Source organism: Varanus komodoensis, unplaced genomic scaffold (genome assembly GCF_004798865.1).
Source record: "Varanus komodoensis strain SLA01 unplaced genomic scaffold, ASM479886v1 scaffold6_2, whole genome shotgun sequence".
Taxonomy (NCBI): domain Eukaryota; kingdom Metazoa; phylum Chordata; class Lepidosauria; order Squamata; family Varanidae; genus Varanus; species Varanus komodoensis.
The window spans coordinates 10,151,012-10,175,989 of NW_025336346.1; the positions used below are offsets into that span (position 1 = coordinate 10,151,012).

Sequence of the window (24,978 nt, forward strand, 5' to 3'; positions counted from 1 at the left end):
ACATGCTGCCAATGCATATTCATTGCACCATTCAGAAAGCATCTCTTTGTTTCAGCAAGCAGCTGGGTAGGGGGCACAGCATATCTGTTCTCTCAAATAGCTTCACTTATAGCTCCATTCGTTCACTTTCTTCCTAAGATCTGGAATGTTAGGCAACATGATGAAATATAAACAAGATAACTAGAGATAACAATGTGACGTATTGTCTGCCTCCTGTATAGTACAACATCAACACAGAAATATAGCGACAGGCTCAGAGAACTACCTTGCAGTCTAGATACATCCATTTTCAGCTAGCAGATTTAATTTTTTTGCCCTCCCAAGCCTGACCTATCTGAAACAAGTTAATCTGAATATGCTTATCTTGCTGTGGGCTACAATGGAGGGTTTTTGCCCTGCCTCCCACCTTCCATGCATGAAATTACTTCTAGTTTTCTGTTGACATTTCTCGTTACAGTTAATCCAGTCAGCACTCTTTCTCCTGCACATAATTCATAGTTGTATTTTAACATGGCCTATCAAGATTGTGGAAAACCTTTAATATTGTCATAATTAATCTCTGTGTTAAAAGAAATGCTTCCAGTTGAAGCATCTTTACCATCACACTGTCTATTTACTGAATTTTATGAGAGGAAGTTGACATCTTCCACTTGAAACTCCCTCATGCCCTGTTCTCCACCTACCTATGTGATATGGATTTTTTAAATGTGTATTAGTGTGTGTGTTTTGCTCATGTTTGCATCTGGCAGGAGCTTTCTGGGACATATCTCTGTGTGTGAATGCTTAGCTGAACATCGCCAGTCTGCTATCTGGGAAACTGGTATTCTGTTCTGCTCTCTGGGGGCAAAAGCTTTAGGAAAAGGCATTCAGCAGAGACTGCTGTTAGCTGTGCTGGAGCTGATTTTAAGTGATATGTTTATTTTATCTGGTCAGTAGTATTGCAAATGAAAGTGAAATGAAATAACACAATTTAAAAATGTGTATCTTATTTTAAAATTAGTTTTAGTTTTTAAATGTTTAGATAATTGATTTGTATTGTACCTGTATGGTATAACTTTACCTAATTGGCCTGAATCCTAAATTAATTTATTTCTATCTCCTCTTCCCATAAGCAACCTCCATTGTTTTATCCCATATTGTTCAGGTGGCATTAACCCAGAGGATAAGCTTTTCTGAGGTCAAAACCAGTTGCAGGAGGGAGCCAGAGAAGTTAACTTCTCTTCTGTGAATTTACTTGAGTTAATTTATCTTGGAATCCAAATTTTGCATCATAAATTTCACAAACGTCTTTAGCTAAAATAAAGATGACTGCGGCTATGCCTAGAAATTAATGTGAGAAAGGGGTTTTTTTTCCCTTTTAAACCTCTTAGTCCCCCACTAACTAGATTTCCTTTTATTCTCCTTTCAGATGCATGCCACTGACTGCATACATCAGATATTGATTTGAATGAATATTCGGCTATATATCTGTCACTGTTCTATATATTCCCCAACTACCCATTTATTGGTAGATTTTTAGATGATTGAAAATTATATTTCATTTCAGCTAGATTGGATGATGGAAACAAATTATACTTACTAAGAATGTGAACTTCATAAAATCATACACTTACATATAGAAAGTACTAAGTTCTTCTTTGGAACAAACTACCACCACCTGTTTCATTTTCTTTTTCTAATTATAAAGAGCAGTTTTACACCAAACAATAAGATTCAATTCCTTAAGGTATTAGTAAATCAATTCAAATTCAAGCAATTGATTTCACCTCCATGTTCTTAAAGGCTGACTCACCAGGTCTGCCTGTCCATTTAAAACTTTTATACCCCATCATATACATAAAAGTCTCAGGGCAGTCCAACAACAAAGGCAAAGCACAATATCTATGATAAAAGCCTAACTAAAATAAAAATTAAGTCTTAAAATCATGGGAAAATTAAAAGTTTTTGGCCTGGAGCCAAAAAGAATAAAGTGTCGGCGTCAGGCACACCTCTCTGGGGAGCATGTTCCACAGCTGGGGCGCCACCTCTTTCAAGGAGGCATCCAGAAGAAGGACCTCTGACCCAGACCTTAAGGGGCGGGCAAGCACATATGGAAGGAGACACTCCTAAACCAGGGTCCTAAACCATTTAGAGTTTTATAGGTTATCGCCAACACCTTGAATTGGGCCTGGACTTCAACTGGTAGCCAGTGTAGATGGTAAAGGACCAGCGTTATGTATGCAAATCTGCTGGTCCCTGTTAATATCATGGCTGCTCTATTTTGGACCAACTGAAGCATCTAGACCATCTTCATGGGCAGCCCCATGTAGAGCACGTTACAATAGTCCAGTAATAGTCCAGATATACAACAGACTATATTATGGATCTTCCATTTCAGCAGTCCCAACTGTACCCAGTATACATACCCTCATAGGCAGAAGCCCAATTAGCAACAATTCCCACAATCAGAGTGGCTAAGAAAAGCACTGTAACAACCACAAGGAATTGTTGCTAAGTATATCCAGGATGTTTAGAACCTGCAATTTACAAGAAGATAGTTATCAAAAATAAGATTGTGTCAAAAAGTCCTTTCAAGTTAGGGCAGCAGGTTCTGCAACATGCTCAGTGTGTCTTTTTCTACTTTTATGACTTAATGGAAATCTTGGCAGCACATACAAATAAAAACAGAAGTATTTCCTATAAGCCACTGAAAATCAACACAAACTGGACAAATTGCACCATATAACTCCCAGTGGTCCCAAAATGAGATGCACATCAACAGATCTGTTCAACACAAGTTCAACTGGACCTAAATGATCATCAGAGTGCAGATGGGAAGGTATATCTTCTGGCAACAGGCAATGCGCAGGCGCATCGCCCATAATGTGTGAGGTACAGAGGCCATGATGAAGAACCAGAAGCGCACCTCTCAGCTACCCAAATGGATCCAAGAACTGCTTCTGTTCATGGATTTCCCTTGCTGGTTTGGGGAATATCTGCTTAATTCAAATAACAGAAGCTTAAATGTATTCCATGACAATGTATTTTGTATGCAGCATTTCAATGCATGGGAAAGTTATTTTAACTTGCTCACTAGATGGGCATATTTATAAAACTAGAGATAAAAGATTTCCACATGTTGTCTTTGAAAGTGATTTCATCATTTACACACTGAGAAGCCTGTGATGTAAAAACAAAAACAAAAAAATAAAAACCTTCAGTGAAACACTTGAAGTTGTTCACCTAACTATGCACTATATTAGATATGGAGTTCAAATTACCACTGGATCATTTTCTTTTTCTTTGTTATTAAAGGAAGTGACTTGTTTGAAACAGAAGACACAGGAAAGCTAAGCTGCTCAAAGGCCTACCTGTCATTAGCTAAACCTGATCAAAGCTTAATGACTGCCCTTCCACTTCAAAAGTAGATGTGTGCAAGAGTAAGGTTACAATATTAAAAATGAGTTAGAACTTGTGTTTCTAGGAGCATCTGAGTAGACAACATCAACCATGAATTTCAGTTTTACAACAAACAGGTAGAACTATTGGTTAAGTTAACCTTGGTTTACTTATAGACAACAATGCGTGTATTTATTTAAAGTGCAGCAAGATGTTAATCATCACAGCTAGCTTCCCCATCATCCAAAGAATTTACTTGTATACACAAACCTTTAGTGTGTGTGATCACTTGTCATCACAGAAAGCTACCTATTTAGAGAGTCTCTCTGATTCAGACCTCAGTTCAAAAAGCTTATATTAAATTTGTTAATTATGTTTTTTAATTTGTTTATGCCACAAGATACTCTGTTGCTTTTGATTTCCTATTATTCATCCTACATTAGATGTTTAGTACATTCCTTCAAACCTCAGGATCAAATTGCTGTCTCTGCAAAGAGTCTGGGCATTCCTGTTTCCAAAATCTGGTATTAAAAAAGGTCTGCCCATTTAAGTCAAATATGTCCATTCAAAAAAAAAAAATTGCCAAGCAGAGTCTCTGTAATATATCTTAAATTTTTTTTAAATGTTTGGTAATTACTGAAAGGCATTGGGCAACTGGCTACATTCCGCTTGTTTCTGTCGGATACATTAAACATGGGACAAGAGTCAAGAAACAGAAAATGAGATGTTTCATCTTCATTCAGCTAAAATAATCTGAAATGCAGGGGATATGATAATTACTTTGCGTAAGAAACCTTTCCATCCCTCACAAAGCAGTTTAATTTATTGTTATCTTTAGATTAGATTTGCAGATTACTTAATACGTAAAGAGCACATTTGAGAAGGGCATTTCTTCAAACAAGAGCCATACCAGCAAAAACAAATTAACCATCCAGACTTTGACCAAAAAGCATAAATAACCTAAGAAAAGCTCAAACTATGACTGGGTCCATGGAAAAAAGAAATGATAACAGTCTAACCAATATGGACTGCTGCAAGTTGAAAAGGGGCCAGGATGAGTTCACATTTCCTCAGTGACATTATGGAAATCTCTCTTAAAGGAAGAAAACACAAAGCCACTTCTTTCCAGGAACAACCTCACTCAGAAGCTACTGTCATGAGAAAGAAAGGACAAAAGTCTGGATTTCGTAATCAAGATCTTCAAGATCAAGTGCTTAAAAATAGAAGCTATTTAAAAATAGAAGGGAAGATTTTTAAATATGCGTTATCACTCTTGTAATCCAGAGAAAGAGGCAATCCATGGTGTTATACCTTAAGTATTCTGAATAAGCAAAGTAAACTGATTCTTTCTTTAAAGCACTTTAAAGTATAAACAGTACAGCAAATAACATAATCATGATTACATAAGTTAAGTTAGGCTCTGTAACAGGTATGCAAATATGGAGTGAAAGGTTAATTAAGACCTGCAAACACTACAAAAACACCTTTGGAAATAACAGGAAGAAATTTTAGTATAGAAAGCAGCTGGTTGCAACTCAAAGCACCAAGTATTAAGATATTCAATTAATACCAAAGGGATATTTTCCCCTCTATGCTGTTTTTCTGAATCTGAAAGAAAGAGAAAGGGAAAATCCGGCTAATAACCCCCTCATGATTAACTTGCAAGCCGGCATAATGTATTGCATTAGCCACTGCTCTGACAAATCCAGGCAAAATAATAAATGCTATAAAATCAGGGGCTATGTAAGGACAGAAGAAAATCAATTTTAGATAGGAGACATCCAATCACTTTCTTTCTATATGAAGGGAACTACCCATAATTTCAAGAATCAAAAAGGCAAAATTCTATGGCTAACATAAATACTATACAGCAAAGAAACATATTAAGAAAGTATTGCATAAAATTCAAAGAGACAGCCTCTTGGACTACAGTTCCATGCATGACTCATTTTGGAAGAAAGGCTAGGAAATGACTTTGGAACTTTTAGGGACTTTCTACATGGAATGCAGTTGCTGACAGAGAGCCTAGCCCTACTGACCACACTACATAAGTGTCATCTAGAAAATGTTCCTTATACCAGGTCCAGATGTGTTTGCATTTCTTTGGAAGCAAATCGCTTTTCAAGTGTCAGGACCAGATCTTGGACACCCTAGGATGAGAATTCTTACCCTTTTTTCTTCACCAGATAATACCTGGAGATACTATTCATATGAATAAGGAATAGGAAGCACTTGCTTGGAAAAGACATTGGTGTAAAGTGTGGAACAGATGTAGTAAGGAATTTGTACCCACAGCACCAACTGGGAGCAGCTACGTACTGGGCAGAAGTCAAGGTATTCAGGACTAGTTTAAAAACCTGCACTCACACATTACAGGTACAGAATTTGGTGTGACACTGTAAAACAAAAGATCCAGCCATCGAACATCCTGACTGTTGGCTGATTCTCCACCCCATGTGCTGGTATATGCTGGGAGTGACAGGCACACCAAACCATGGGCTGATTTGATAGGCTACCTCTGTGAACTGGGTGCATGGAAGGCCTATCAGCTCTCCAAGCCTTAAAGCTTCACCCTGACATCCAATACGTGAATCCCTCTTTGGATAGTGGGTGCCTCAAACTCCTCTATGTTTCCAGAAACAGATCCTGCACAATCCCTCCAGTGTCAATTAAGTTGTCACATGTATAAATTGAGTCGCCTTCCATTTGCTCCCAGCATGACTATACATGCTGGCAACAGGACACATCTGCAACAATTCACTGAAAGAGCAAAAATTCTTCTCCGCAAATGCATAGCACGAATAGGCAAAAACCTCTCTAACATTCCAGATTATGCTATTTTCCTGTTGCTGTCGAACATTGACTTGGTAACCACTCTAGGGAAGCAGATGGGACTGAATGATGAAGCTCTTGATACAGTAAAAGGTTCAGATGTTTTCTGCAGCAGGCCATTATCAACTTGTATGGCTGTTAACTGGGTGGCAGCAGCAGAAGGTATATAAACAGTGCTGATATGGCATATTGTCTTCTACCAACTAAGTCCTTTCTTAGTAGAATCATATCCTTAGATAAAATGTCAGGAATGTGTGACTAAACCTTTTAACTATTCTACATATTGGTTTAAGTTCATTAAATTAGATAATGAGTTTATGTGGGAATCTAACATTGTTAGGGATGAAAAGATGCCCCATGTCTCCACGGCAGCTTGGAACAGCATGGACAAGGGCTCCCTCCACTCCCAAAGCTCTGCTGAGCTGTGGCAGTCATCCAAACAGCCAACCCTCAAAATAAGAAACCATAACCCTCCCCTCTCCCAAGATGGTGGGGAGCAGGAGAAGTATCAGTCGCAAGGACAATTCTCTCTGGCTGCCAAGAATAACTGGTATGATGGACCTGAGTTGGTCCAAAAATCAACAACTTTCCAAAAAGATGACCTTTGTTGGTCTACCTTAACATGGCATAGTTACAAGCCTCATATCCTTGGCTTCATATGATTACACCATGCTGATCAGTGGTGTAGTCAGATGATCTAGAAATTAATTCATTCCATTCCAGAGAGCAACAGAAAAGATCTAGTCAACAAAAACTAAATATCATTAAACATGAAACCCATAAAACAGCAACTACTAATCACATTTTATTTTGCAGTCCAAAACCAGATATCCTCAGAAGCTGGGTTACCTAGCCTCCTAAACATAGCTGGAACCTACAAATTATACAAGGCTGAGTCCTAAGAACTGATACCTGTTCTTAGAGATGATTTTAACCTGCCTGGGAGGATTGCAGCCAGAATATCTCAATTGTGTAACAAAAGGGTCATTACTAATTTATTGTATTTATTTGAAAGATAGTTAATCTGAGTTTCCACAAAGACAAAACAAATAATTCAGTACATTGACCATCACAATAAATACAACAAAACAGACACCAGTAGACTAGATTAATAAATAATTAATAAAAGCATTAAAAATGCTGCACCTGAGGAGGTACAACAGTCCATTCTCAACTCTTAGTTCCTGGTACAACCAACATACAGGAATTTCTCACAGTGCAGTAGCACGTCTGTGGGGCTGTTTCCAGACTCGTACACCAGATCAAGAAGTGGACTACCCTTCCCCTTTCTTCCTATGGCAGACTCTCCACCTCCCTGAAAATGCCACACAGAGTAAGGAGAACCTGCTGAATGTGTGAGCAGGTGATGCGCAGGAAGAAATACTGGACAGAGTCCTTCCTGTTGCAGAAGGCAAATGCTAAACCCAGCCCAATGATTAAACATACTGATTTGCACAATCAAAAGAAGGCACGGTGGCTTATTTGAATCATGGCATGTACCAAGCATGATTTCCATAATCACTGTTCAGGCACATAATCTCACACTAAGCAGCATGGCTTGCTGGAGAGGGGAAGAACCCTTCAATAAGCCACGGCATGTTGTAGGGATATTAGAGGATTATTTCTCCCTTGAACAACCATGTCACCCACGACAAATTAGGCTATATCAATCTATGGAAATCACACCATACATGTGCCACATGCTGGCTTCAATAAATAAGTCACCATGGCTTATTTGGATCATGCAACTAGGTCAATGTGCAAGAGGAATCAAGAGTCAGATTAGTAGACCAGGAAGATGTTTCCTTCATGAGGCATTAGGAAAACTTTCATGCCCGTGTAAAAGGAAAAAAAGGCAATAGTATCTTTCAAATATTTGCATTGTAGTTCTTATTTTTAATTGTTTGCATGTCTTATTTTTAATTGTTTGCATGTAGTTCTTATTTTTTAATTGTTTGCAACAGAGAACAACTGTTACTGGGCAGATTAAAATTACAATAAGGAAAAAGGCTGCCATTTCTAGAAATACAGGATTAAACAAGAAACATAACCTGGATGGTACTGTTCAAGAAACATGCAACTTAATTTTTAATATTTTTAGACTAGCATATTCATGTCCAAATGGTTTTATGGACACCCATGAAAAGAGGGTGTGAAGAGGTGGGACGAACCTTCATGAAATTCTATGATTCTACTAAGCCCAGGCAGAAAATGGACATAGTCCTAAAGGGTCTTTTGTTTCAGCCATTATCAGGAGTCTTAAACATTTTAGGTTTTCAGCAAAATGTTTTCAGATTTTTATAGATCAGGCTTTTATCATTTTTGCAACTGTTAAAAATCTGTGCTATGACTATTTTGCCTATGTCACAGCCTGGTGCCTAGACTCAATGAGAAGTTCTCTTTAACTCCAGCCTGTGGTTTCAGTTTGTTCAGCATGAAAACTGTGCATGTCAGCATTCTTCTAGCTGGCTCCATGTGATTTAACTTAAGCCAACCACAGAATGACTGTGATAGCTTTCTAAGATGCCACAGCATGCAAGCTGGGGGTGGGGGACTGCACAGAAGCAATGCACACCAGATGTTAGCACAGAACATCTAAAATTATTTATCCAGATCTCACATACAAGAAAGAATCTTCCTTTCACGCTATAAACATTTGCATCTAATCCAAGAAGCAAGGATGCTTAAATTAAGTTAGTAGGAATCATGTGATGCCTATGCCTTCCCACCCCTTTGTTACAATGTGCTATGTACTAAAGAGGAGCTTCTGCCTTTCAAGGGGAGGATTTTTCTACACAGCTGGAAATCATTGGCTTCCTCCTACATGATATTACACACCCAACTCAATTTCTAGGCCAGAAACAAGCAAAGAATTTCAAAGTCACAACTGCATCCTCATTTCTTATATGTCCTCTTTGGCCTAGAAGGCAGATTGGTGCAACTTAAAACATATATACAAAATTGAATTCTGAAAAACATTTTCTTGATTCCCCCTCCCAATGACAAGAGTACAGTCACTTCTATATGTATGTGTAGATTTTATGAAGTTTACACTCACAGTATCTATAATTTGTTTGTATCATCCAGCCTAGCTGAAATGAAATATAATTTTCAATCATCTAAGAAATCTACCAATAAATGGTTAAAATGTTGTTTGGTTGGGGAATATATAGACCTGTAACAGATGTATACTGAGCTGCAATCTAACATTAAGGGACCAGACTGTATCTGCTTGAATACCTGCACTTTACCTCTTAAAAGATATTAACAGATTATGAATCACATATGAACAGATTCTGTAATATTGGAAGCTATGTCACAATATTTATATTCCCAGGGTTTCCAAAATAATACCAGTCATCACTCATGTGCCCCATGGACACCTCTTTTGGTGCCAATCAAGATCCCTATTCCTTCTGACTTTTTATTTTTAGGGCTTTTTAAAATTAAGAAGAAATAACAGGGAGCCCTGCATGCTGGAAAACAAACTACGTAGCTCCAATCAATATGTATGTCCAAGAATACCTATTGTCTCAGACACATTCTTAGAAAATATACTGCACTGAAGTATGCCAGCTTTATAGGAAAAAGGACTGGAGCGGTAAGAAGCGTTTTGCAGGCTGGAGGCAGCAGTAGGCAGCAAGAGTAGGGGTCTTTTGCCTGAGGTAGGCATTCATGTGTATTCACTGGTTGGTTCTGCTATCGTGTGCATTTCACCTGGCATTTGTGTGTACGGAGGGTGCTTTGCTCAAATGTGTTTTCCTGAGCTTTACCAGTTTGCTTTCTGTGAAATGGGTTATTTTGTTGTGCTTTATGAGGGTACATATATGATCTGGCATTTTGGACTCTCAGACCCCACTGCCTTGTATTCAGTTTCTTGGCCAAGTTACTTCTCTCTAACCGTCATCGTATACCTTCTGCAAAATGGATCCAGGAGCCAAAAAAACGTAGGTTCAAGAGGATGGTTTGCATTTTGAAGCTTAGAACCCACCTCTGCCTTGTGTTTATGTTCTTGCACATACTACTTTCCTTCCACTCTCACTGGTTAGCTGTTGAGGAAATGGGTGTTTGGTGACCAGCCACAGACACCATGGCAGCAATTCTGTGAATGAACTAGCCCTGCTGATGTCAGCCATTTTGTGAGAACACCCACAACACACATTTAAAATGTCAAATGTGCCCAATGACCCAGAACATGCCTAAAATGATTGGAGATGCCTATCTTCACCTAATTCTAGAATTGTTTCAAATACTGAAGTGTCAAGAATCCTTCCTGCTTTCAACAATCATCTTTTCATTCCAACACAGTGGCATTTAATTAGGAAAAAACATAAATTTGAACAAAATCCTACAGAACTGATTCAAGAATACCTGCAAAGGTCATTAAGTCCAAGGTAACAAACACAGGTGGAACTGCCATAGGCTTTGGTTACAATGTTGAAAAGTTTCTAGCTTTATACGTTCTTCCTACATTTCTTTCTGAAAATCCAATGTTGCTGGATTGATTCCATGCCTTTATGAATTCATACTGAACAACTATATTTTAAATATTGACATTTCATAGTAGAAAGCTCGGAGAAGCCTGGGGGGTGGGATGGTGTGAGAAAGAAATGTTAAATAATAGTACATGTAGTTTAATACAGGAATGAGGAACTGATGGCCCTCCAGATGTTTTGGAATACGATTTGCATGATCCCTTAATATTACCTATGCTAGCTAGGGCTAATAGAAGTTCTAGGTGAGAACATCTGCATTTTAGACAGCCATTTTAGTACAGGCAGTCCCCAAGTTACGAACATTCAAGTTACAAACAACCCATACTTACGAACAAACAGCCATAAAGCCTATTAATTTTTTTTAATTACTGCAAGAAATTATCATCTTCACAGAGAGAGGGAGGAAGTGGAATGGGAGAGACGGAAGGCCACCAAAGCATCATCATAGAGAGAAGAGGCAAAAGGGTAGAGAGGAAGGCCTCCAAATTAGGCCATCCTGCTCCACACATCTGGAGAGGGAAATCTCTCTTGCATTTCTTTGCTGCAAAGAGAAGACACTGGTGAGTTTGGGCAGGGAATTAAGATATTTGTAATTCTTCCACTTTTACAGGGTCCTGGACAAACACAAACATGAAGGGCCAACTATACATGATCTAACTTACACACAAATTCAACTTAAAAACAAATTTCAGTTTTCTCAGAAATAGAACTCGTTCGTAACCTGGAACTGCCTGTATTACATTACAAAACTGTGTGGCTATCATTTGGACAACTTCTGAATACAGTCCAAAAGTATGGTTTCCCACTGCAGTGAGTTAGAAGGGAAGTTTCTACGCTGCTTTTGTCTCTACTTAGCAGAACCAATGGAGATAATGCAAAATGGTGTTTAGAGCTCATACCCTAGAGAAGACTAAGAGAACAGCTAGGACTTAGATTGTATCAACATCCTAAACCTCTTTTCTGCTTACCAGTCTCCTAAAAGTCAGCTGACTTGTATTATTCTTCCCAAGAGAAGTGATAACAATTTCAAGACTATACAGTTAGCTACTATATTTGAGAGCCAGTGTGGTGCAGTGGTTAAGAGTAGTGGAACAAAGGAAAGGTAGGATATAACTGCAATCTAATCACCATCATACTATTACTCCTGAGCATGAATGATTGTAGTTTTATTTCCAAACACAAAACTAAGGTTAAATTTGCACAACTGGGAAAGGAAAGTAAGTCGTATTGGATTTCTTTTCCCCACCTGCACATGCTGGTTGCACCCTTCCTCATTGCTGTAATTACCCACACTGTGCATGATTTTCTGCATCATCCAGACACAGCAGGATGAGTGGCAAGACTGGCTTCTAACCCACAACCCATTCCTTGTTTTGGGGTTCTAGTGTGCTTTGGAAACCACCTCCACTGGGTTTGGACAAGATGGCTTCTTCCCATTTTTCCATCGTGAAAACCAGGTCTGAGAGTTCATCTCTATCAGATGAGATGGCATGCAAATTTAATATAGTATGCAGTAATCATAGCTTTCGATTAAAGCAGACATAGAACTGTCAAGATGGGTGTTGCCAGAGTGCATTCTATGGCACATTGCCTTCTATAGCTATATGACTACAACCATGATTTTGATGCTGTACACACAGCTCCATGTTACCAATTATCTTCCAAGTGCATGTTCACCGAAAAGAAAACAAAGCACCTTTTTATCAAGAAATAATTTTATGCTAATATTCAGGGTAATGCTACAGGCTGCATGTACAGGCAAATGTTGGCAGGTGTTTAAAAAATTAAAATGGAGAGCATCTCTAAATTCTGAATGTTCATAATATAATTTCTGTAATCTCCCTTTCACAAAAACTTGTTATATTTGTTCCTTCTTGCCATTATCTGTGAAGGCTTATGGGCTCTTTCATTCTAGATGACAGTTCTGGGAAATAGTCTACTCAACCGATTAGCACATTCTCTGCATGTTGCATGTTGCTTTCCAAAACCTATTCAGCCAAAAATAAGAAGCAAAAGCTTCATCTGTATTGATCTTTAAAAACAGAATTAGAGAGAATCATTGTTATGCAAAGCAGACCTTGGGAGGAAAACATAAAGCAATACCACTTCTGTATTCATACTTCAGTTGTCACATGATGCAGACTTAAGACATTCTGCACAATGCTACACTTTGTCTGGACTGAAGAAATTTAAGGTTGGTCAAGTGTCTCCAAAAGTTCTTTGATTTGCATACACTGAGGGCAAGCACTGTTAACAAATATGACTTGCGAGTTAGCAAGTCACAAACCTTTAAGTGAATTGTTCATTAAGGCAGAACTGTAATTTGCAGTTCTAGTTCCTATACTGCACATTTATACATTAAGCTGCTTCGGAAGACAAGAGACAAAAATTGGTCTGCCTTGTTGTACCACACTGCCAAACATTAGTCGCAGCCAACTGGAGCTCATTGTCACAGGAAGTAAGTGAAGTAATTATGTAATATGCAACTAAGTAATGTAAGCTGTCAAACAAAATGGGAGAAGAAATATTGGTCTTGTTCTTCACACATGGATCTAATTTCCTTTGTTATAAAATCCAGTCTTCTAGACTGACCATATAAGATGTAGTAGAAATAAGACTATTTTGAGCCTCATAACATGCCTAAAGGGAATTCTCTGCAACTTATCCTCTTCTCATTTCTTGCTCAAGTTATACTCTATGAATGTTACAATACCAAAAACAGACCAAAACAAACAAACAAAACTGATTATGGAAAAAGAAAAGCAACATCCATCTCAACCAAAAAATCATCTACATGCTCCATGGCACATACACATATTAGGATTATTCTGTTTCACCTACAGGCTTGAAAAGGTTATTATGTCAACTTCAACGAATCACTTTGTACAGATTAGGTTTCTGTTACCATGTGTTTAACACATCAGTTTTTCTTCTCCCACAGAACATAACTCTCAGACTTTTGCATAATTGAAACTATATACCCAATGCAAGAAACTCAGAAAGGTGCAGAGACCACCACCACGACCATGCTAAGGCACCATGGGGAAGTACTGCCTAGCACGGAGACCAAGGCCACCCTTTCTGAGCCCACTTTGATTTTGCAAATTGTAGCAACAGTGTGAAGGCCTTCAGTGGAAAGGAATATTCACTGAGCACAGTAGGTCCTTCGAGCACAGCAGCCACTCGGGTTCTCAAGGTATCCACCACTAGACCAGGGCCTGTCCAAACCAGGGGTTATAGGTGACACAAAATGTTATGGCATCCACAAGGAGATCATCCAAAATTGATTCCAGATGGCAGGATTCCTCAACTGATGCTGTAAATCTTGTCAGCATGCAGGTAATGTGAGCACCAACCTGATTAGTCAGCATAGGATTACACATTTTTCACAGTTACTGGCTCAAAACATAGTCATGGAGCAGTAGTTTGTTGGGACAAATATAAATCTGGAATATTAAGAAGCTAAATGCGTAGCAGCATAGTATCAATGCTTCAGTCCAAAGCATACCATCCACTGCTTCTCATTTAGTATGAGGCTTCAGAAATGGTACAAGAACTATTTGGTGGCCTTTTTGTTGCAATGAAATTATAAATTTGTGTGAGTTTGAGAATGCTCACAACACAGAAAAGCACCAAAATCACTAGAAACGATTAAGTGAAGAATAGTAAATGTGACCACTAAGGCTAACAGAAACAAACTTATGAGCTGTCAGCATCCAGGCATTAAGGTGAACAGAAAATCATACAAGACTAACTCTGCTCTTCCCCCAACAAAATGCCCCAAAATTATTTCTGTTAATTTCATACCTACCACCTATACTGAAACAACACAATGCTGCCCATCAAAAATCAAGATATCAAATACTGCGATAGGTAAAAGTTTATTGATCCAAATCAGTTCCAGATCAGAAATATTTTGGCCTCCAAAACCTATCTGGATAGGTCAGTTCCAATTCTGGAAGAAATCCCTATGGTGCATTGGAAAAAGACGAGAATTGGCAGATATGGTTTCTCCAATAAAATTAGCAAAAGTCAGTAATGACCTATTTGGAACACTTGATCTACATATGTCAAATAAAGATGAACAGTATCTTTATATATTTTTCTATAGATAGACAAACAGATGCACAGCAGCCAATAACAATGTTCTCATTTTATTCTGCTTTTGCCTTTGTCCCAAAAATCTTCTGTACCTTTAGTAAATTCTCTCTCTGCCTTCTGCTTCCTTCCTTGTTGTTGTCCATATTGTTTATCCAGACTGCTGGTTCTATATCAGTGCTTCTCATATTCCCTTTTCAGAATCTTTTATCAGAATCAGATTTCAGTAGCTTCCTTCTTCTTTTAACATTGCTTCCTACCAAAAAAGCAGTCTCAGCTAAAAATGCTCTCCAGTCTATGCTTTCTAGAAAATTAGCCTATGTCTGTTGGAAAGCAGATTCCAATGCTTTTAATTTGTATTAATCATCTCATCATTCTGGGCATCAGAGTCATGGTACAAGGTATCAAGAATGCACTTGTCTTTCTGTGGCAAAACAACACTATTCAGAATGAAGCTTCTAATCCAAGATCAATTTTTGCTTACACAAACATGCTAACCAGCTTAAATAATGACTACACAAACACTGTGTCTTCCTGGTAAGTAAAGCAGATCCCCCAACAACAGGAAATATGTTTTCATGCATTTCCATCAACAAGATCATCAGGCTATCAGTAGTATTTTGCCAGTAGTATACTGGAAACCAGATCCCCCTGAGGCCAGTCCCAGGCAAAAGAACAAAGTTTATGATTAAGTAGAAAATAACTACCATAAAATGCCACTATGACTAAGTCAAAAAAGATATAAAGGTCAAGCAAAAGGAAGAAATAAGCTGATTTTCTAAAGGCCCTTGAATAGAAGATTTAATTTGCATTTTTGGCCAGTTCATAAACAGAATGATGATGCATCATACCATAGGAGCAAACAATGCAAATTTAAACTCCGTGGTTGAAGCAAAAGCAAACAGAATTGGGCTAACTACTAAAATTGACTCCTTGGTTGAACAATTATTTTCTAACTAGAGACATAACTCCAATTTAATACTTCATAATTATTATTTTTTTACAGTGATTGGGAAATGTTCCTTTTGTCAGACAAACTGACAGTTAGTGGCCCATAATAACTGATAAATGATAACTATCAGGAGCAAATGGTTGGGAGCTATTCAGGAGTCCTTCTAGAACCTTAGGGAAGGGAAATCCTATGAAGAAATGACGTCCCATGCCCCTTAGTTAAGTGGAGGGAGCTGAAAAAGAAAGGAGTTTGGTACAAGGACAGAAAAAGACAGAAACAGATAGTTGCAAGTGTAAAGCAGTTTCTGAGTGCATGTCTCTCACACTGGGAATGTGGTACAGGGCAGCCAGCACACCTGCTGCTTGCATCCACTCATGGTCCATGTACTTACATGTAAACAAATAAAACCCTGCACAACTATTGTATGACTCCAGCACTCTCTCCTCCAAAGGAAATCAGACCCAGTAGTGCTGCCCCTGGAATTTTAGGAAAAGGGTGCCGATACTCATAATGGTATCATTCACGGCACTCTGAAGGTGCAACCCAGCATGAAACTCTTTCCCGCATTATTAGCTGTTGTGCAGCTCCTGCTCACTTCAACAGGGCCTCAGGAACAGATTTTTTCATCCAGCAAAGCTCCATAATTGTGTGTAATACTGATGAAAATAAACAGAAACAAATGATCTAAAAATGATTTAAAATCCCTTTGAAACTTTGCCAACTTGTGTTCTCACAACAAACTCCATTGATATAAACCTTTATCATATGTTTCAGCAAAACAGAAAGAGACAAAAGGAAAACCATGAATATTAATCTTATGGACTAGGACTGAGGCAGAGGCACAGCAATTTGCTCAAAGCCAAACAGCAAGTCTGTGACTGAATCTAGATTTGAACCCACATTTTTGAGAGGTTGAAGTCAATGTTATGCTTGTTCAAAATGTTTAAGTACACTGTGCAACTTAATATGCCTAACCAGGAGTAGGCAATGTTTTTGAGCCTTTGGGAACATCTGGCAGTTTCTACACCTGTTCTGGGTAGCCCCACAAAATGGCAGCCATTGGAGGCAAAGAACAAGTAACCTACCCAAAAGTCTGAATACAAGTCAGAAATGGGCTTGGAGCCCAAGTATGGAACATTTCAGTGATAACAAAATCAATGTCATGGTGATCTCAACTGCTGTCAAGACAGTGTGTGTGTGTGTGTGTTAATTATGAGGAGTAAAACACCTTGATGGGCACACAGAAAGACATCTGGGAAATACAGTGCTCACAGGTCCCACACTGCCTGTTCCCTGGCTTAAGCAACATAAGAAACAAAACAAAAAACTAGTCAGGCCTGGCCTATACACCTAACATGCTAGCCTCCACCAGCGCTGACTGGAGCCTCCTTGTTATAATTATAATTGTAAAAGAATGTATGGTCCAAAAAGAGGTATAGAGTAAAATGACTGCAGCCACTGCAATCTGCATTACCCAGAATGCCTGTGAATCTCAACATACAGCCCAGAGGCATTCTGGGGAAATAAAAATGGTGAGAACTTCAGCCACTTTATCCAGCACTTCTCTACAATGTGGCAAGATGTTCAAACTTCCCAGTACCATTGCTGTATGCTTCCACCCACTGCATTGCCCTAGTAAGTTCACATGGAGGCCACCAGGACAACAAACCTTGCAACCCAGCTCAAGGTGACTGATCAAAGATTAGTGTATGCCACACATCTACATTTTACTATACAGAGAATATCTCAGGTCCCACAACGTATCTTAACCATTCCATGCATTCGCTTTGCAAGAAGAAGACATCCAGAGTGATATTTGTCCTGCCCAAGCTGTTTTTAAATTATCTATCCACATGGCTGTATCCTGGGGAAGGGAGACATCTTACATAATTTCACTGAAAGAAGCTGGGGGGTGGGGGACTGCACTGCATTTCACACCAGAGCCCCAGACCTACATAAGCAAACTGGCACATGAAATGTTAAACAGGGAAGTTCTCATCCAATAAATAATATAAAAAGAGAATTGTGCAAAATAATACAATCAGGGAGCACAGAGCATCATTTCAGTGGTCATCTCATCATTCATATCCAGTAAGTTCACAATTATATTCCATATTATCTGTGGTGATTTCTCCTCTTTCTTAGAATCATATGACCATAAGCAACAATTTACTGCTCTTTAAGTGTTGCAATATCCCTATAATAAAGAGCTACTCAGGAGAAGACATCTGGATTTCTACTTCAAATGAACAACTGCATATATATTATACAGAAATGAAGATTACTTGGAAAGTCCCTTAAGAGCTCAACTCTCAACTGAAAGGCCATGCTCACATGAACAAGTTATTCAGATGGGTGTGCTTCACTTCTGGAAAGATCACATGATCTTTATATGCATAGAAGGAAGATTATGCTAATTTAAAGTTATGTGAGGATGCTTTGTTTTGCTTTCTAGTACAGTGAAACTGTCTTGTGAAAAGAAGCATCTTATGCAGATGCACAGCAGGCTCAATTCTGGAAATGTTCTTATCTTAAAATAATTCAAGAGAAAGGTTTATATAATATGTGCTCCCTATGGATACATTATGTGAGCAAATGTTCTAAGAGAAGGAGGGCAAACTATTTTCCCCCTAGTGGGAGAGTTAATTTTTCCAAACTAAATCAATGGGATTTCAAAGTGGGACAATATCCATCACTGATGGCATGATTCTAGGTGGTGGCATGAAAAAGCCTTCAATATTGAACATACATGTGGCAATGTTTCACAATCTTTAAACTGCAAGATTATACATACATTGCTATGTATAATCCAAATTTTGTTTTCTGGTTTTTCCACTGCAAACATAATTTTAGAGTTAAATGGAACAAAAAAAGCAGAAAAATGATATAATATTACAGACTTAAAACAACAAAAAGCCTTTGTGAAAGGGCTGAACTACTACTAATAAATGGAATGCTGAAAAATTTGGAGTGGGAATAAATGGAAACTTGTAGGAAAATTGGCAATCTATGAAAACATCTAGGATAAAGTATCAAACACTGATTTCAGAGGTCTTTATCCACCTCCACCCTTCTTCCAAATTTATGAACAATTGCCTCTAACATTTACAATTTCAATTCATGAAGGTAGCAGTCACAACCCTAAAACTAACTAACTGAGAATACAGAAGCATTATTCTCCTTAGTAACTTGATGTGATTTCAGGCCTGTGTTTCAGCTGTTCATGTTTCTGACATGAACATTTTAGTAAGGCCTTGTGGCTTTGTTTCCCCCCTAGCCTTAGGAAATACATATTTAAGAATAATCAACAAGTTCTTTACAGACAATGGTAGTAAAATTTACTCTCTTAACCAACATGGAAAATTTTATAGTTGACAATTGCAGGGAGGAGGGGGCAGAGCAAGAGAGAAAAAGAGAAAGATCTATGCAAACTCTGTGTGTGGCAACAGAAAAACAGCCTTAATGCCAAGCAGAATTAGCTCAGTGGTGCCATTCTTTCCTTGCTAAGCCAAGCCATTACAGCGTCTTCGAACTGCACGTACATAAAGCTCAACTAGTTAAAAAGCGGCTAAGTTCCACCACTCCTGTAGCCAGGTTTTGTAAGAGAGAGGGGGAAAAAAACCACTACTGTAAAATTTGAGTGCTAGGAACAAACAAATCTATGTCAGCAAAGAACAAATATGGGGGTGGGAAGAGAGAGAGAAACCACCCTGAAGATGGCCATAAAGTTATGTTTTCTAGCAGCTGTGTAGCCCTTTCTACTAGGGACAGGCTGCCGAGGCGGTTCTTGAGGGAGGAGATGTGGGGGGAAGAAAAGGGGAGGCAGCCCTCTGTGTCAGAGCTTTCTCAGAGCTGTACAGGAAATGAGAAGTCAAACAAAGGGCCACTCTGTATTCTGTACTACAGACACCCTTCAATTCCCGGAGCTGAGCAGCAAAAGCTCTTTATTATGCCCTAAAAATGATAACCAGCCTCAGACAAAAAACAATGCGCTACCCTATGATTCAATCCTTGTCACAGTCCGCCTGTGCTCTGTGTCAACATAAAGCATCTACAGATAATGCATATTTTCGAGAGAAAGCCATCCACGCATAGAAAAGCTTTCAGAGGCTGTAAAGCATTAAACAAAAGTCCGGACTCACGACTACATTAAATGTATGAACATTTTGCACATAAGAGGAGACAATGTCTTGTCTTAAAAAGGTAGAGTCAGTGCCTCACTTTGAGGCAGAGGAGAAAAATCAGCATTTCTAATGGAAAACAATGAAGACTGCAAAAGATTCGGAAGCTCAAGTCTATTTAAGAAAAGGAACCGCACTGCCAACGCTAAAAAGAAAGATCATAGCCCGGACTTAAAGAGGCAAAGACCCACAGTGCCATATTAATCAAAGTTACCTTCATACTGTCGGAGAATGCCAATATTGTTGTTCATCTTGTCCAAGTACTGATAGTTCAACAGGTCCATCTTCATAAATAGCATTTAGTGGGTTAGCAAAGAAGACCAGCTTGCTTGCTTTCACCCCCAAAACAGCGACAAGAACACAGGCAAATGCTGTTGAGTAGCTCCTGGCTCTTTTCCGAGTTCCACAAGCTCAAGGCCCAGCCTCCAACTAATCAAAACAAAGTATATTAAAAACGAATTGGGGAAAAGGGGGGGGGGGGAGGAGGGAGGAAGCCCTTTTTAAGGGCCTCAGGACAAGAGACGGAGAGTTTAAAGTATACTGTGTCCGCAGTTGCAATTAAAATTGCTTATAGACCTCACTCCAAATTGAGGGAGGGAAACTGAAACAGCAACAAGACTTCCTAGGACAAAGACATGCTAATTCTCCTCACAGCCCGCTGCAAGTTAACTGCACTGACATGCAGGCTATGCTTGGTATGACTCCTATGTAAACTAGCTTCCTCTTTCTAGCAGACAGAGATGACTGAGCATGCTCACTGAATCCCTGGAGCTCTTCAAATGTCAGGGATATTTTCTGCACAAGATCAGTCTCTAAATGTACAAGAGTGTTTGAAAGCAAGACAGAGAAGGAGGAGGAGTTGAAGACGGCACAGAAGGGGCCATGTCAGATTCTGCCCTTACAGGAAGCAGAGTTGCCACTGCACAACTGGAAAAGGAACAAGAAATAAAGCTCAGTTCTCCACAGAACGTTAACTTGATAAATAGGCAACCTATTTTTCTGAAATGTTTCTGAAGCAGATGACAACTTTTTCTTTAAGTTTTTCCCTTGATTTTTATCCCATCTATTGCTTCAATTTAGTTTTACGCTATTTGTAAACTCTTAATAAATGTGCCCTCAACACATATTCATTAAAACATTATTAAATAATTAATACAACAGGGCTTTAGCAAACATTACCATTAGATTGCTCACCATCTGTATTTGAGTGAGAAGAGGAATATAGCAAGAAACGCTTGTTTTGTTAAGTCTCTAATCAGTACATTTGAAATATTTATAGAACCTTTGAAGTTTTTCGTTTGTTTTTTTAGTTACAAAAATTGGATTTAATCTTGGGATTTTAGTATTAAAACCTTCCCTGTCTTGAAAGAAACAAAAGGGATTGTTCTCTCCAATACTCATATTTCAGGATGTGGTTTGTTTTGCTACACTTCAAACCTTGATCCTAAATGTTCATAGTTGTTTATACAGATGCACGTGAATCATCCCATGAGGTGGAACATCTGTAATCAGTGTCATTATGTGAATCCTGAGTCAATGAAAATCAGTCTACTCCTTTCCTATGGTAGATCAGTACATGAAAACTTACTTTCCTAAAAGTAAAATATCAAGGTAAAAAGCTAGGAAGTTAGAGATGCAATGTTTTGATAATAATTTGCTTGTGATTTTATGTACTTCTTGCCAGGTATATTTTAAAATTATTAGGCTGGATCCAGATTTAGTCCCATATAGGGTATACCTTCTGAAATTAATGGGATTTTCAATTGTACACCACCCAGGGAGCCCTATAGGGCTATGGGGGGTAGCTTAAAACTCAAGTAAATAAATAAATAAGTATTTTTAAAATTTAGACATGCTTAACGTAGGTTCCAATTATGTATTTCATTTCTACACTACTCAACAGCTAAAGCTCAGTAGGCGTATTCAGTATTCAGTTATTTCAGTGGCTCTACTTTAGCTTTAGGTATAGCTTAAATCCGGATCCAACCAATTGTTTCAAAGGAAAAGGCTGTAATCTTAAATATGAATACCAGAAATAAACTTAACTAAATGGTTTACTTGCAAAGAAATGATGAGAAGAGCAGGTTGCTTACCTGTAACTGATGTTCTTCGAGTGGCCATCTATGCAGTCACACATATGGGTTCTGCGCCTGTGCAGTGCCTTTGGCCGGAAGATTAACAGCTAACTGTTTTTGGCAGGAACTCCGCTCCCCCTCCCCACAGCATTATATAAGGAGCAGAGTGTCCGCCATTTTCCAGTCTTCGAAAGACCGACGTTTGTTTTTATAATAAGGTTTGTCAGTATGACAATATAGCCCAATTCAGTAGTGGCATGACACATAGCAAAGAGATCATAGTATCGAAAGAAAATAGTCAGAACACCCATGACACCAAGCGGGGTCGAAGGGTGGGTTGTGTGACTGCACAGATGGCCACTCGAAGAACATCAGTTACAGGTAAGCAACCTGCTCTTCTTCGTCATGGCCTCTGTGCATCACACACATGGGTAGAATAACAAGCTTACCCCAAGTGGAGGAGGGAGGTGTCATCAGCGAAGGACAGAAGAAAGGACAGCTCTGCCAAAAGAGCAATCCTGCCTGGCACGGACATCGAGTTTATAATGTCTGGCGAAGGTACACGGGGTAGCCCAAATGGCCACCCTGCACACATCTTCTATCGGGACCCCTGATGCAAAGGACGAAGAAGCAGCAACAGCTCTTTGAGAATGACCTCTTGGAGTAGACGGCAAGTCCAACTTAGCTAACTGATAAGACAGGACAATTGTATTTACTATCCATTTCGAAAGACGTTGTGAAGTGACTGGACAGCCTTGGTCATGTTCCGAATATTTCACAAAAAGTCTATTGGAACGCCGAACAGACTCAGTCCTGGACCTATAACAGGCTAAGCAACGATGAATGTCCAGCATATGTAGAGATCGCTCTATCAGATTTGAAGGGGTCAGAAAGAATGCCGGTAAAACAATCTCCTGTTGCATGTGAAACAAGTAGCGACTTTTGGAAAGAAAGATGGATCCAGCCGAAGAACCACTTTTTCCTTATGAAAATTTAGAAAAGGGGGGTCTACCCGAAGGTCGCAGAGTTCCGAGGATCTACGGGCTGAAGTCACTGCAACAAGGAAGGCAGTCTTCCATGAAGCAAGGCGTAGATTGATCGTCGCCATGGGTTCGAAAGGTGATCGAGTCAGCGCTTGTAAAACCACCGAAAGACTCCAGGTGGGCATTAGAGGTCTTATAGTTGGATGCAGATTACTCAATCCTCTCAAAAATCTTTTAATCAGAGGTTGAGCAAAAATGGAGAGACCATGTATAGTTCCCCAGTAATGTGACATCACTGCTGTATAAACTTTTATGGACGAAGGTTTGAGTCCAGACTGATGCAATTCAAAGAGAAACTGAAGGATCTGTGAAACAGAAGCTGAGGGGGCTGGAAACGAGTGTAAATTGGCAAAGTTAGAGAATCTCTGCCATTTTGCCGCATACGACTTCCTAGTAGATGGTCATAGCGCAGATTCGAGAAGATACTGTAGGTCTGAGTGTAGACTCTGCTGAGCAGGAATGGCAGGGACGGTTGGTGGCGTCGATACCGGTGCATCGCAGCTGGTCATTGTATCCTCCATGCAGTCAGTTTCAGCGACAGCAAGTCTGGGTGGCGGATCATGCCCTCCCTCTGGGTAACAAGAAGAAGAGGGAGTTGGAGAAATTATTCTCGGGAGACGTGAAGGAAAGTTGAGAACCATGGCTGGCGTGGCCACCAGGGGGTGATCAGTAGCCCTGTGGCCCCTTCGTGAATGATCTTTGCCAACACTCTCATGATGAGCGGGATCGGAGGGAAAGCATAAAAAGTCATATTTGTCCAGGGGATCATGAAAGCGTCCCCGAGAGAGTCCTGACCCATCCCCGGTCTGGAACAATAGGCCATGTATGCCCTGTTCTGTTGTGTGGCAAACAGGTCGATGTCTGACTGGCCCCATCGGTGAAATAGCATGTCGCGAACCCAATGGTCTAGCTCCCATTCGTGTGACCGCGACATATGTCTGCTCAAGAGATCCGCGTCTGTATTTTCCATGCCCGCAAGATGAACTGCTAGAAGAGCGATACCTCTCGGTATGCACCAAATCTGCATGGCCAGGCGGGCTAGTTTGCGGGATCCGGTTCCCCCTTGTTTGTTCAAATAAAAGACCGTCGCCATGTTGTCTGAGGTCACCTGGACGACCTGGTGTAGAAGCACATCCTTGAATGATTGCAGGGCTTTGAAAACGGCAGGAAGTTCCAGAAAATTGATATGGTTCCTGCAATCCCGGTGACTCCATATTCCCTGGGTACATAGATCAGAGCAAATGGCTTCCCATCCCAGCAGGGACGCATCGGTGCCGAGGGTTACTGTAGGGTACCGGGGTCGAAACAAAACGCCTACAGTCAGATTGGCTGGGTCTATCCACCATAACAGGGACTGAAGAACAGAAGCCGGGAGTCGAATCTGTTTGGTAGGTGGATCTGTCTGTGGTCGAAACGTTCCATTGAAGAACAGTTGAAGGGGACGTAGCCTGAGTTTGGCATGCGGAACCACAGCGATGGAAGCAGACATGTGTCCCAACAGGCTATGAATAGACCGGGCAGGAACGGTTCTTGCTTGTCGAATCTGAGCAATGCACTGAGCTATCACATGCCATCTGTCCTGAAGAAGGAAGGCTTTTGCCAATGTCGAATCCAGCCGGGCTCCGATAAAGTTGATCACCTGCGTAGGGAGAAGGGAAGATTTCTGTCAATTAATACAGAGTCCGAGATTGTGCAATAGAGCACATGTAAACTCAACAGCAAACGAAAGCCCTGCTTCTGTGTCGGAGACCAGCAACCAATCATCAAGGTACAGGTACATCCGAATTCCACGTAATCGAAGATGTGCACAGACAGGAGCCGTACACTTCGTAAAAACCCTTGGTGCAGTGGCTTATCCAAACAGTAGCACATTGAATTCGTAGATTTCAGAGTCCACCGCAAAATGAAGGAAACGCCTATAAC

The 24,978-nt window shown here is 39.7% G+C and overlaps 1 protein-coding gene across 1 annotated transcript in view; it reads right to left on the minus strand.

Annotated features, from left to right (window-relative positions):
* Positions 1-20,640, minus strand: part of VGLL4 (vestigial like family member 4) — a 65,354-nt gene extending 44,714 nt beyond the window's left edge. Inside the window, exon 1 of the mRNA XM_044451285.1 lies at positions 20,152-20,640. Coding sequence (XP_044307220.1) covers positions 20,152-20,236 — 85 coding nt within the window. The 5' untranslated portion in view covers positions 20,237-20,640. The remainder of the gene's footprint in view (positions 1-20,151) is intronic.
* Positions 20,641-24,978: the final 4,338 nt, after the last annotated feature.